Source organism: Salvia splendens, chromosome 8 (assembly GCF_004379255.2).
Source record: "Salvia splendens isolate huo1 chromosome 8, SspV2, whole genome shotgun sequence".
NCBI lineage: Eukaryota > Viridiplantae > Streptophyta > Magnoliopsida > Lamiales > Lamiaceae > Salvia > Salvia splendens.
The window spans coordinates 8,683,301-8,693,808 of record NC_056039.1 but is presented as its reverse complement, the minus strand read 5'-3'; the positions used below and the strand labels follow the sequence as shown (position 1 = coordinate 8,693,808).

The following is a 10,508-nucleotide window of genomic DNA, read 5'->3' as shown; positions in this document are numbered from 1 at the left end:
GGATGGCCTTAGCATTGTGGAGTATTCTGCTGCTAGGAGTCTAGGAGTGTCTTGTTAATCGAGCTTTTGGATCTCACTCAACTCAATCTATTTTCCAATAGTAATTTAGTCCATCAAGATAAAGTTGTCAATCCCATGCATTCATAAAACATTCTAATTAGTGGATAATCATAATTATACAATAAGGTATATTTTGTATAAAAGTAGGAAACTGTAAATGAGTTTCCCTTATTCGATGTCATATATAGGAGTATATTTTAATTTTCCAGTGTAAAATAGAACTTTCGTAGAAGATATATAGAGCCGTTGTAAATTTAACAAACTACAAAAAGCATAAAGCAATTCACAAGATTTTATACACATCAATCTTGTAACTAGTCCACGCGGAATACAATTACAAATCTTAGCTTTTAGTTGTTTTGAACCTCGGTTTTAATGTACATATATGTATCGAATTTTACATGCGAGACGACTTGTTATAGCTTTTATACCTTCGTCCAAATGTATTCCCATGGTAATTAACGACGCTGACTAGTGACTACGACACGCCAACCAATCCCCTGCCCCCAAATTATTACTACTACTACTAGTATTGTTTTCAACGTTCAAACAAATAACACCAACACCGCGTAATCCTTGTCAACCTCTCTCTATATATACCCGCCCTTCCCTTCCCCTCTTGTAAACCAATATTCTCTCTCACCCAATAACAACACATCATCACCTAAACCTCTCAATTACTCTCATCAAGCCTTACCTTGTTAATTGTTATCTCTCTCACTATCAATCAAATTTTAAAAAAAATGAAGGGTTCGATATTTTCCAAGAGAGTTTCTTCTCCGTCGCGGCATTCTTCCGCCTCTGCCTCTCCGTCCTCTACGCCGTCATGCTCCAGCCACCAGTCCTTCTCCGAGACCATGATGGAGGAGAATCTCGACCTCGCTGAGGTCATAATCACGGCATCGGCCATCGATGCACACAGACACCAGGAATTCTCGTCGCTCTTCGTCGATGATAGAAGAGAAGCTAGAAAATTCCTCGATGCAGTGAACAGCTTGCAGCACGCGATGCACTACTACGTCAAGCTCAGCTCCGGCTCCGATAAACTCGTCCGAGCTCAGAACTTGATGCAGATTGCAATCAAGAGACTGGAGAAGGAGTTTCACCTAATTTTATCTGCAAATAGAAAAAATCTCGACTCCGAATCGGTTTCCTGCCGCTCGTCTAGGGCCTCCGCCCGATCCAGCGTCTCCGACTACTACTACCATGAAGATGAAATCTCCGATGAAGGAGAGGAGAGCACTAGCACAACGCCGCCTAGAACTCCACCTCGCGGCGAGAACGCCGAGGCGGATCTCGCGATGGCGGATTTGAGGAATATCGCTGACTGTATGATTGCGTCTGGCTATGGCAGAGAATGCGTCAATATTTACAAACTCGTCAGGAAATCGATAATTGATGAGACTTTGTATTATCTCGGAGTTGAGAAATTGAGCCAACACCAGATGCAGAAAATGGAATGGAGCGTTCTGGAGCAGAAAATTAAGACCTGGCTGCACGCAGTGAAAATTGCCGTTAAAACCTTATTCTGCGGTGAGAGGATTCTCTGCGACATAGTCTTCTCTTCGTCGGAGAAGATCGCCGAATCGTGCTTCACTGAGATCTCGAAAGATGCGGCGTTGAGGCTCTTCAGTTTCCCGGAGGTCTTCGGGAGATGCAAGAAGATCCTTTCGCCGGAGAAGATGTTCCGCACCCTAGATCTATTCGAGGCGATTTCCGATCTGTGGCCAGATATTGAATCGATCTTCTCTCACGAATCCGCTGCGGCGGTGAGGATCGAGGCGGAGGCTGCGCTGGTAAAGCTCGGCGAATCGGTGAGGATTATACTGACTCAATTCGAGGCGGCGATTCAGAAGGACTCGTCGAAGACGCCGGCCGGCGGCGGCGTCCACCCGCTCACGCGCTACGTGATGAACTACCTCGTCTTCCTGGCGGACTACAGCGGCGCGGTCTCCGTCATCATAGCCGACTGGTCGGTGGCGGCGGAGACGCCTCTGCCGCAGGCCTACTTCTCGAGCCCCACCTCCGCCTTGGCAGACGACCCCTGCGTGGCGGCGATCACCACGAGGCTAGCGTGGCTGATTCTCGTCCTCCTCTGCAAGCTCGACGGCAAGGCGGTGAAGTACAACGACGTCGCATTGTCCTACTTGTTCCTAGCCAACAACCTAAACTACGTCGTTTCGAAGGTCCGGAACTCCAAACTGGGGCTCCTGATGGGAGCCGAATGGATATCCGAAAACAGAGCGAAAGTGAGCAAGTATCTCTCGAATTACCAGCGGATGGGATGGAGCAAAGTGATGGCTGCACTGCCTGAGGAACCGACGGCGGAGATTTCTCCCGAGCAAGTGACGGATTGTTTCGAGCAGTTCAATGCAGCTTTCGAGGAGGCGTACAAGAAGCAGACCTCATGGGTCATACCCGACCCGAAACTGCGCGATGATATGAAGATATCTCTAGCGAAACGGATCGTGCCGAGTTACCGGATGTTTTACAACAAGCACAGAGACGACTACGCGAGGAGATTCAGATTCGGAACGGACTCAATTGTCAGATATGTCCCTGAGGATTTGAGCAATTACCTGTCGGACTTGTTTTTTGCTGCGTCGTCTGATAACGACACATCAGTTTCCTCGTCGCCTCTACATGTACAGTTTGATAGCTAAATGTTGTTTATCTAGTATTTTTGTGGATGACAAACGAACGACAACTCTAATTTCTAGAAGCTGATAATCATGAACTGACTCCTTGAGAAGGACTTATGATTATCATGAACATACACGCTACTTTATTTGATAATTTTGCATTTGTATTATGCACATAGATATTACACGAAAAATTTCGGCTAACGACAAATATTACAAGAAAAAAATCTGAGCTTGTCACAAAAATAATTAGACAATGAAACACGTTGTAATCTAGTTGTAATTGAAAAACTATTGGGAAAAATTTGTTGAGAAAGACATTCTCCTACATGTGAAGAGAGCTTGCCACAAAGATTAATTAGACTTGGACATGAAAAAATAATATACAAGCTTCCACTTTTATCCGGAAAAACTGAACGAAACAATTATTCGTCCAAATGGCGAAACAATAAAGACGAAAATATCTACTGCAATACACGTGTAAAAATGGGCCATCAATCTATCTAGCATAGCAGGAAATAGCAGAAAGAGAGTATAGGTGGTGGTGAATAGGGAAAATGGTGAAGAAGAAAACTTCAGTTGAAGAGTGATAGACCAAGACTCTATTAAAATTAAGAGAGATTAAATAAAATATCATATGAGGATACCCTACATTTAAAAAACACAATCCATAATCGGATAGTACTTCTCGAATACCTGAAAATCTCTCATACCAATCTATACGAGGATTGTGCGGCCCAATTTGCAATATTAAGTGGACCTCATATATAATAGCCTTTCTTCCATTTCTTTTGGAAAAACTCTTGGGCTTCAATCTGAAGATTTAATTCTTCTGGGCCTTTATTGGGTAATACTATAATTTTTAATCACATTTGTTTATCAAATATCATCATGTTTTATTTTGCTGAGGTTGATTACTATAAATCCTACAAAAAATATTGTATCACCACAAATTACTGTAATTTTGGAAGCAGGAACAGTTTTCTTGCTTAAAACCCCATTTCTTCCTCGGTCAATTTCCGATCTATTATAATTTGTTCCCCTGTTTCAATTCTTATTCATATTCATATTCCAATCGCCGATCTTGAGCTGGCAGTAGCTGCAGCAGAAGCGGGAGAGGAAGAAATTTGAAAGCTGAAACCATATCACAATTAAGCAGAAGGTAATGTCGGTGCAGGAGTATCTGGACAAGCATACGCTCTCCCGGAAGATTGAGGACGCCGTCAATGCCGCCGTTAGGGCAAAGACGCCGGATCCCGTGCTCTTCATCTCCAATCACTTGAAGAAATCCGTCACCTCCGTCATCACCAACCTTAAAGCCAGGCAAATCCTCGATAGCAGAGGGATTCCCACTGTTGAAGTCGATTTGCACACCAATAAAGGCGTCTTTCGCGCCTCCGCGCCCAGCGGCTCCACCTATGGAATGTAAGCGCTGCTCTCTCTCTCTCTCTCTCTCTCTCTCTCTCTCTCTCTTCTCCACCTCAATGCCCTGTTCTGCCTTAGTTTCTGTTACAATGGGGATGCCATTGCCACGAATTCACGCTAGTTGCGTTAAGCTAAGGTCCTTACATGATGTCTATGGGCTTGGTTTACTGTGTTAGGGCCCCAATGCGCTGACCTTTGATAGCTTGTGTTCAGGTATTGTGAAACAATGTGGATTGTGTAGCTAGTCAGAGGTCAACATGTTTCGAACTCTATTTTTGTAGTTGAAAAAGTAGATGTTGAGCTTCATAAATGGAGTATTTGCAATATGTTTTTGCATTTTCCGCACTTGCTTGGAAATATTTCAGTTTTAGGATAGAGCCTTTTTCTGTTCACCCAGATGCTCTTGGAAATAGTTGTGCCTCATTCAGCTGGTGTGACTTATCTTCTTGGGTTTCCACAAACTTTGAGTTATCTCCATCGCTCCAATTAGTCAACTCTTTAGCCCATATTCACCATGGTTATAGGATTCATCAACCTAAATATATTAAAACAAAACCATCCAGCATAATAGTATAATATTCCAAATTGTAGGGAAGGTGATTAATATAAATGGCCAGTGCTGGAGTTGGAACGTTTAGTGTTCTCCAAATTGTAGGGGATGTCCAGGTATTTTGGTGTTTGGCGACTGATTCAAAAGGACAAGAATGATAGGAAATAACTTTCTGAATAACAAGGTTCAGTACACAACTCGAACTAGCATTCAATTATTTTACATCCATTTTTTTCAAATCTAAGTATTGAAAATTTAGGAGAATTACTGTCATTAATTTATGAGGTCTAGCCATTTAAAAGAACAGATAGAGAAGCTGAAGCAGCATATGTGCAAGGTAGGTAATCAGATGACTTCTCCTTTCTTGACAACTGACTGAGTTTCATTCTCATCCTTCTTTGTGGAAGGTAGCCATCTAGTGAGTTGTCCAGGGGTTTTGAGATATAAAATATAGCTGTTAGGATGCTCCTCTCCTATGTAAATTTGCATCTGCTTTTGAAGCTTCTCTTAATGGTCATTTAGCAGAAATTAGGATGTTTTCGAGGAAGTGCCAGAATAATATATAAATTTCCTGTTTTGTTACAAAAACTACCTTTTGTGGCTCTACCAGTTCCTCTGATCAACTTTATTAGTTTTTGGATGATTTGATGCTGGTATTGACTCGAATCTAATTTACTGTTTCTATTTGCAATAATTCTTTATAGAAATGTCTGGAATGAGATTCGGGACCTTCTTATATGCATTGTTCATCTGAATCATTTATGTTTTCCAACATAAGGTATACCACACTGGGTTGCATCTATCATTGTATGTTTTATCTGTGCTCATCAATTACCATCTTCTTTACATGGGTAAAGATGCAGCGTCTTATGAAGTATAACATTCAGAAGTAAGGTCTTGTAAATTTGTTATTTCCTTTTGTATGCAGGTATGAAGCTGTTGAGTTGCGAGATGGAGACAAGGGAATGTATCTGGGTAATAGTGTAAGTAGAGCTGTCAAGAATGTTAATGAGAAAATATCGGAAGCTTTAATTGGTATGGATCCAACTCTCCAAGCCCAAATTGATCAAGCCATGATAGACTTGGACAAGACAGATAAGAAGGTAGCTCCATTTCAGTTTTCAGTTTTCAGTTATATAGTTTGTCTAATATTCTTATTTATGTATTCATGGAGAGGCTCAGAATCAAGTGATGTGTGCTTTACACATTCTCACTTTAATTGCATTCTCCTGTCAGTTTTTTGAAGTAGTATCCTCCTGCCATTTCTAAGACATGCTAATTTGTTTACATGCTAAATCGAGCTCATTTGTATTCTATTTGATAGGGTGAGCTTGGGGCGAATGCTATTCTAGCAGTCTCAATGGCTGCTTGCAGAGCAGGGGCAGCTGAAAAAGAGGCATAATTCTTGACTCACGTAGCAGGTTAATCTTACAAAACATAGATCTCATTTTGATTCAAAAATTTTTATGCAGGTCCCATTGTACAAACATATTGCTGATCTAGCTGGCAAAACAAGATATCACCTTCCTGTTCCAGCTTTCACTCTCATAGGTGGCGGAGACCATGCTGGGAACAATCTTGCCATTCAGGTAATACAATCTATCATTATGTCAATGCACGCCATGGATGTTTACATACTTATTTGAACTAATATTTATCTAAACACCCTGCTTAGTATGAGCATTAACCCCTTGTGTGACTTTTTATTGTAATTGTGATCAGGAAATCATGATCCTTCCTGTAGGGGCGAAAAAATTTGAGGAGGCTCTGCAGATGGGAGCTGAGACTTATCATCATCTAAAGGTGAATCCTCCAGAAACAAAGATGTCTTCGAACTTTGTATTAAATCTGGTGGATTTTCTGTTCTACAAAAATGCACATTTATATGATGAAAACCTTATTGTTCTCTGTTTTTCCAATCATACTCTACAGTTTAAGCTGTATGCCTATTTTAGGACTTCTCATCTTTGATGTCTCGCTGTCTGTTTTGTTTCCATTTTTCAAACTTAAATCAATTTCAAAAGACTCCATTTGTGGTTCATTCAAATGTTGGAATGTCACGGATGGAGTTCCTTTAGTACACTAGTAGTATGCAAGTAGATTTTATATGCCAGTATACTTGATGTTGTATATATGTGTGTATACCTCAAGGACAAAGTTTTTGGTGTGTATACAATTGATGTAACCTTTCACGATCTGGATCATCCAGAATATTGGCAAATTTTCAATAAACTCTTTTCTATGTTTATGTTTCACAAAGTATGCATTTACCTTGTTTGATTATCTTGTTACTGATTTCCTCGTAGTTGTTTCCATTATATATATGCAACTTCTCGTCCTGCTTGTTCAGGCTGTGATCACAGAAAAATATGGTTCACACGGATGTAACGTTGGAGAAGATGGTGGTTTTGCTCCCGATATAGCCAGGCAAGTTTCCTCATTTGGTATCATCTGCAGATCTGAACCTAGGTATCTTATGTTTTTGTGCCTGCAGCTTGAAAGAAGGCTTGGATTTTGTAAAGGAAGCCATTGGAAGAACGGGATACAACGAGAAAATAAAGATAGCAATTGGTGTTGGGGCTACTGAATTTTGCATAGGTGATATTCTTCGTCCCATAAAGTGACATCTAGACTTTAAGAGGAAAATGTATTCTTTTCTGTACTAAACTACTAATAGAGAGGCAATTAAGTCCCATACATAGGAATTCCCTTCCCAGATTATCTGAGAAGTTTTGGTGTCATATGATCCACCTATTCTTTCATCAGCACAATCAAAATCTTGCCCGTGAAACTAACATGGAGAAGGAATGGGCTTATAATGACAGTGGCAGGACTCAACTATTCCAATCCAAGATTTGCAATATAGAGATAAATTACTCTTTGGTCTAGTTTAGCTTGTTTAATTTGAATAGGAATGAAAAAATTTGTCTAAACACTGGAGAAAACCCTGAAAATATGTGCATGAGATCATATGGTACAATGGTGCATTGAAATTTGTTAGTAGCCTTGTGATGATTAAAACTGAAACCTGTCCTGCTTCATCTAAGCATTATATCTTTGGTTGATCTGCTTATATAGTTAATGACATAATGATTTATTTTCTCTGTTTTCTTATTTAGGTACCAAGTATGATTTGGATCACAAAATATCAAATAGGTCTGGTCAAAACTTTAAATCTGGGGAGGACATGATTGATATGTATAGAGGACTTTGTGAAGGTATCTTCATCTCAACGTTGATTTCTATTTTGGTATTTTTATTACTGTTTGTGTTCTTTTATTTGCTATTTATATAGAACTTTCTAAAGATCTTTTAATAGCAGTTCATGTTTCTATTCTAAAACTTTTGACTGTAGCTGTTTGGCAGTCTAAGTAGGCTTCTATCATGTTGTCACTCGTCCTCTAAAACATATAATGGTTCTCTCTCAGCCTACCCTATTGTGTCAATTGGAGATCCATTTGATAAGGAAGACTGGGAGCACTCAAAATATTTCTCCAGTCTTGGGATTTGCCAGGTTTGTTTCTCATATTTGCTGATACTTGGTTTAATATTTATCCTTCTGAAGTTGTTAGAATAGACAGCATACAAACATAGCCTGAATTCTATGAAATTAGAGCTTCAGCTGTAAGTACTTCTGTTTGTAATGTGAATGACGAGTTTGATAATTGAGCTTTCATTTGAGTATGTATTTTTTTTCATTATCTACATGTTCTCGCTCTTAATATCCACAGAATTCATGATAGTTTATATATTGACGAAATGAATGGCCAAGCTTTTATTGCTGATTTACTTTCCCTGGATGTTGGCTTATTGGATATCTATATCCAGACCTACTCCATTGACCCACCAACACAAAGAAACCCACTTTGCTGAACACTTGTCATCTAGTACTTAAGGAAATTCTGCAATTCTACATCGAATTACTGTGCAAAAGATCGTGTTTCACTTGAGCAATAGATATAGCTGTCTACAATGTTCAGTCGATCTTGAGAAAAACTGAATTGAGTCCCTCCAGTCCAAATATTGTTATTCAAGTAACCATATCCTTCTGAATGATTTTGGAAAAGTTGAAGTTGTGTCTATGAGGTTGGTTAATGCAGGGTGTGATCGCACTTTGAAAAGCATATATCCATTCATGGTATCCTCTCAGATCTGGAGTGGCTTTTCATTTCAGGTTGTGGGCGATGACTTGTTGATGTCAAATCCAAAACGAATTGAGAGGGCTGTACAGGAGGCAGCTTGCAACGCTCTTCTCCTTAAGGTAACTCCTAATAAATAATTAAAGGCTCACAATATGCGAAAATTGTTGTTATTCAACCTTTAAATTATTCTCGTCTGCATGTTCACTTTATGCACTATTAGCAAAAGAACAACATAGGAAGCATGTAGAGCATGAAGAGGACAATTATGCCTTTAGCTGAGATTTTCTTTTCAAAAGGAAGTTGTTAGCTCAGTTGAATATAAGCTTGTCCAGTCTGATGATGCATATGGAGATTTTTATTTAGGTTATCATGGGTTGTCAATGATGTTGATTTCATGGTTTCCAGTGGCCATTTCAACTAATCACTACTTAATTATACACATTTATATTCTATGACAATGTGTTCCTCACTGCTCTTTTCTGCTCACACTACAAGTTCAGGTCAATCAGGTGGGAACTGTAACTGAGGCCATTGAAGCAGTCAAGTTAGCTAAGGATGCCAATTGGGGAGTGGTGATTTCTCAGAGGAGTGGGGAAAGTGAAGATTCTTTCATAGCTGATATAGCTGTTGGTCTTGCTACTGGCCAAATTAAGGCAGGAGCACCTTGCCGTGGGGAGAGACTAGCGAAGTATAATCAGGTTAAGATCTTTTTATCCTTTGTTTGTTTGCTTTTCCCTCAAATATGGTCTAAGGGTGGACACTGACTTACTCAAATTAAGGTTGCTTAGTTCACATCCAAGAGTCTGATACCTTTCAGTTTCTTATTAATAAGTTGCTTAGTGAAGTTTCTGATGGATGCATGTTTAGACTATAGTAATATAGCTAAACTGTTCCTCTGTATCTGCAGCTGCTTAGAATTGAGGAAGAGCTAGGTGATCAAGCAATATATGCTGGTGATGACTGGAAGCATTTTTAACAATATCCGCAGTTTTTTTTTATTCACCAAGATTTTCCTTGAGCTAATGCAGCTCCTCTTAGTCCCTCCTGTTGCTCAACACATGAGATAGGGGAATAGCTCGGATATAACGAAAGCTCCAGCCACCTTCATGTGATGGAGGTCTGTGATTTTTGTTTGTGATATTTGAACAGTTTCAGCTGAGCACTATTTCATGAAATCCAAGTGCCTCAGACAATGGCTTTCGAGTTGTATTATTTCTCAAGCAGTGGCTGCTTAAGATTTGGAGACAAACACGAATCACACCAGATGAAGATTTCAGGATTTGCATCTCTCTCATATGTGGTTAGGTTTAATTGGTTTAGAACGTTTGTGAAGTACTACCTGGTTTACAAAACTCCAAGCTCATTTCACTTTGTTTCCAAAACTTATCCTTTTTTTTCATCGGTGACATAATTTAAACCATTTTTTGGACAACCAATTGTGATTATAATGATTGCCGGTATGAGAATCCTTTTGCACTTCAAAGTTCCAGGATAATGACAATTTATCCATTCAGATGTATATAGGAATTTGATGAGTAAATATTCAATTTTATGTTATCAATTTTGAGTTAAAAATGTTTTTTGAGGACGAAAATCTCTCAATTATTTTAACATCTTCGACAAAATATAGTTTCAGTTTTATCTGAATACTTCCACTAGTACTACATTTTTAACTTCCTTTTTGCTTTA

The 10,508-nt window shown here is 39.4% G+C and overlaps 2 protein-coding genes across 3 annotated transcripts; both read left to right on the top strand.

Moving 5' to 3' along the window:
- The first annotated feature begins 677 nt into the window (after positions 1–677).
- Positions 678–2,856, top strand: LOC121745378 (exocyst complex component EXO70H1-like). Its single transcript, XM_042139251.1, has one exon. It carries the CDS (start codon positions 804–806, stop codon positions 2,721–2,723), a length of 1,920 nt encoding a protein of 639 aa, XP_041995185.1. The 5' UTR covers positions 678–803; the 3' UTR covers positions 2,724–2,856.
- A 784-nt stretch (positions 2,857–3,640) lies between these two features.
- On the top strand, positions 3,641–10,251 carry LOC121743485 (cytosolic enolase 3-like). Of its 2 annotated transcripts, XM_042136788.1 has the most exons (12): positions 3,643–4,127; positions 5,606–5,780; positions 6,002–6,073; positions 6,150–6,266; positions 6,400–6,480; positions 7,028–7,104; positions 7,172–7,275; positions 7,797–7,895; positions 8,106–8,191; positions 8,852–8,938; positions 9,320–9,517; positions 9,727–10,251. In XM_042136788.1, the coding sequence occupies exons 1-12, from the start codon at positions 3,868–3,870 to the stop codon at positions 9,793–9,795; spliced, it is 1,425 nt and encodes a 474-aa protein (XP_041992722.1). In that variant the 5' UTR covers positions 3,643–3,867; the 3' UTR covers positions 9,796–10,251. The 2 variants fall into 2 exon arrangements, with proteins under 2 accessions (XP_041992723.1, XP_041992722.1); XM_042136789.1 differs by lacking the exon at positions 9,727–10,251 and having other exon boundaries at positions 3,641–4,127; positions 9,315–9,477.
- Positions 10,252–10,508: the final 257 nt, after the last annotated feature.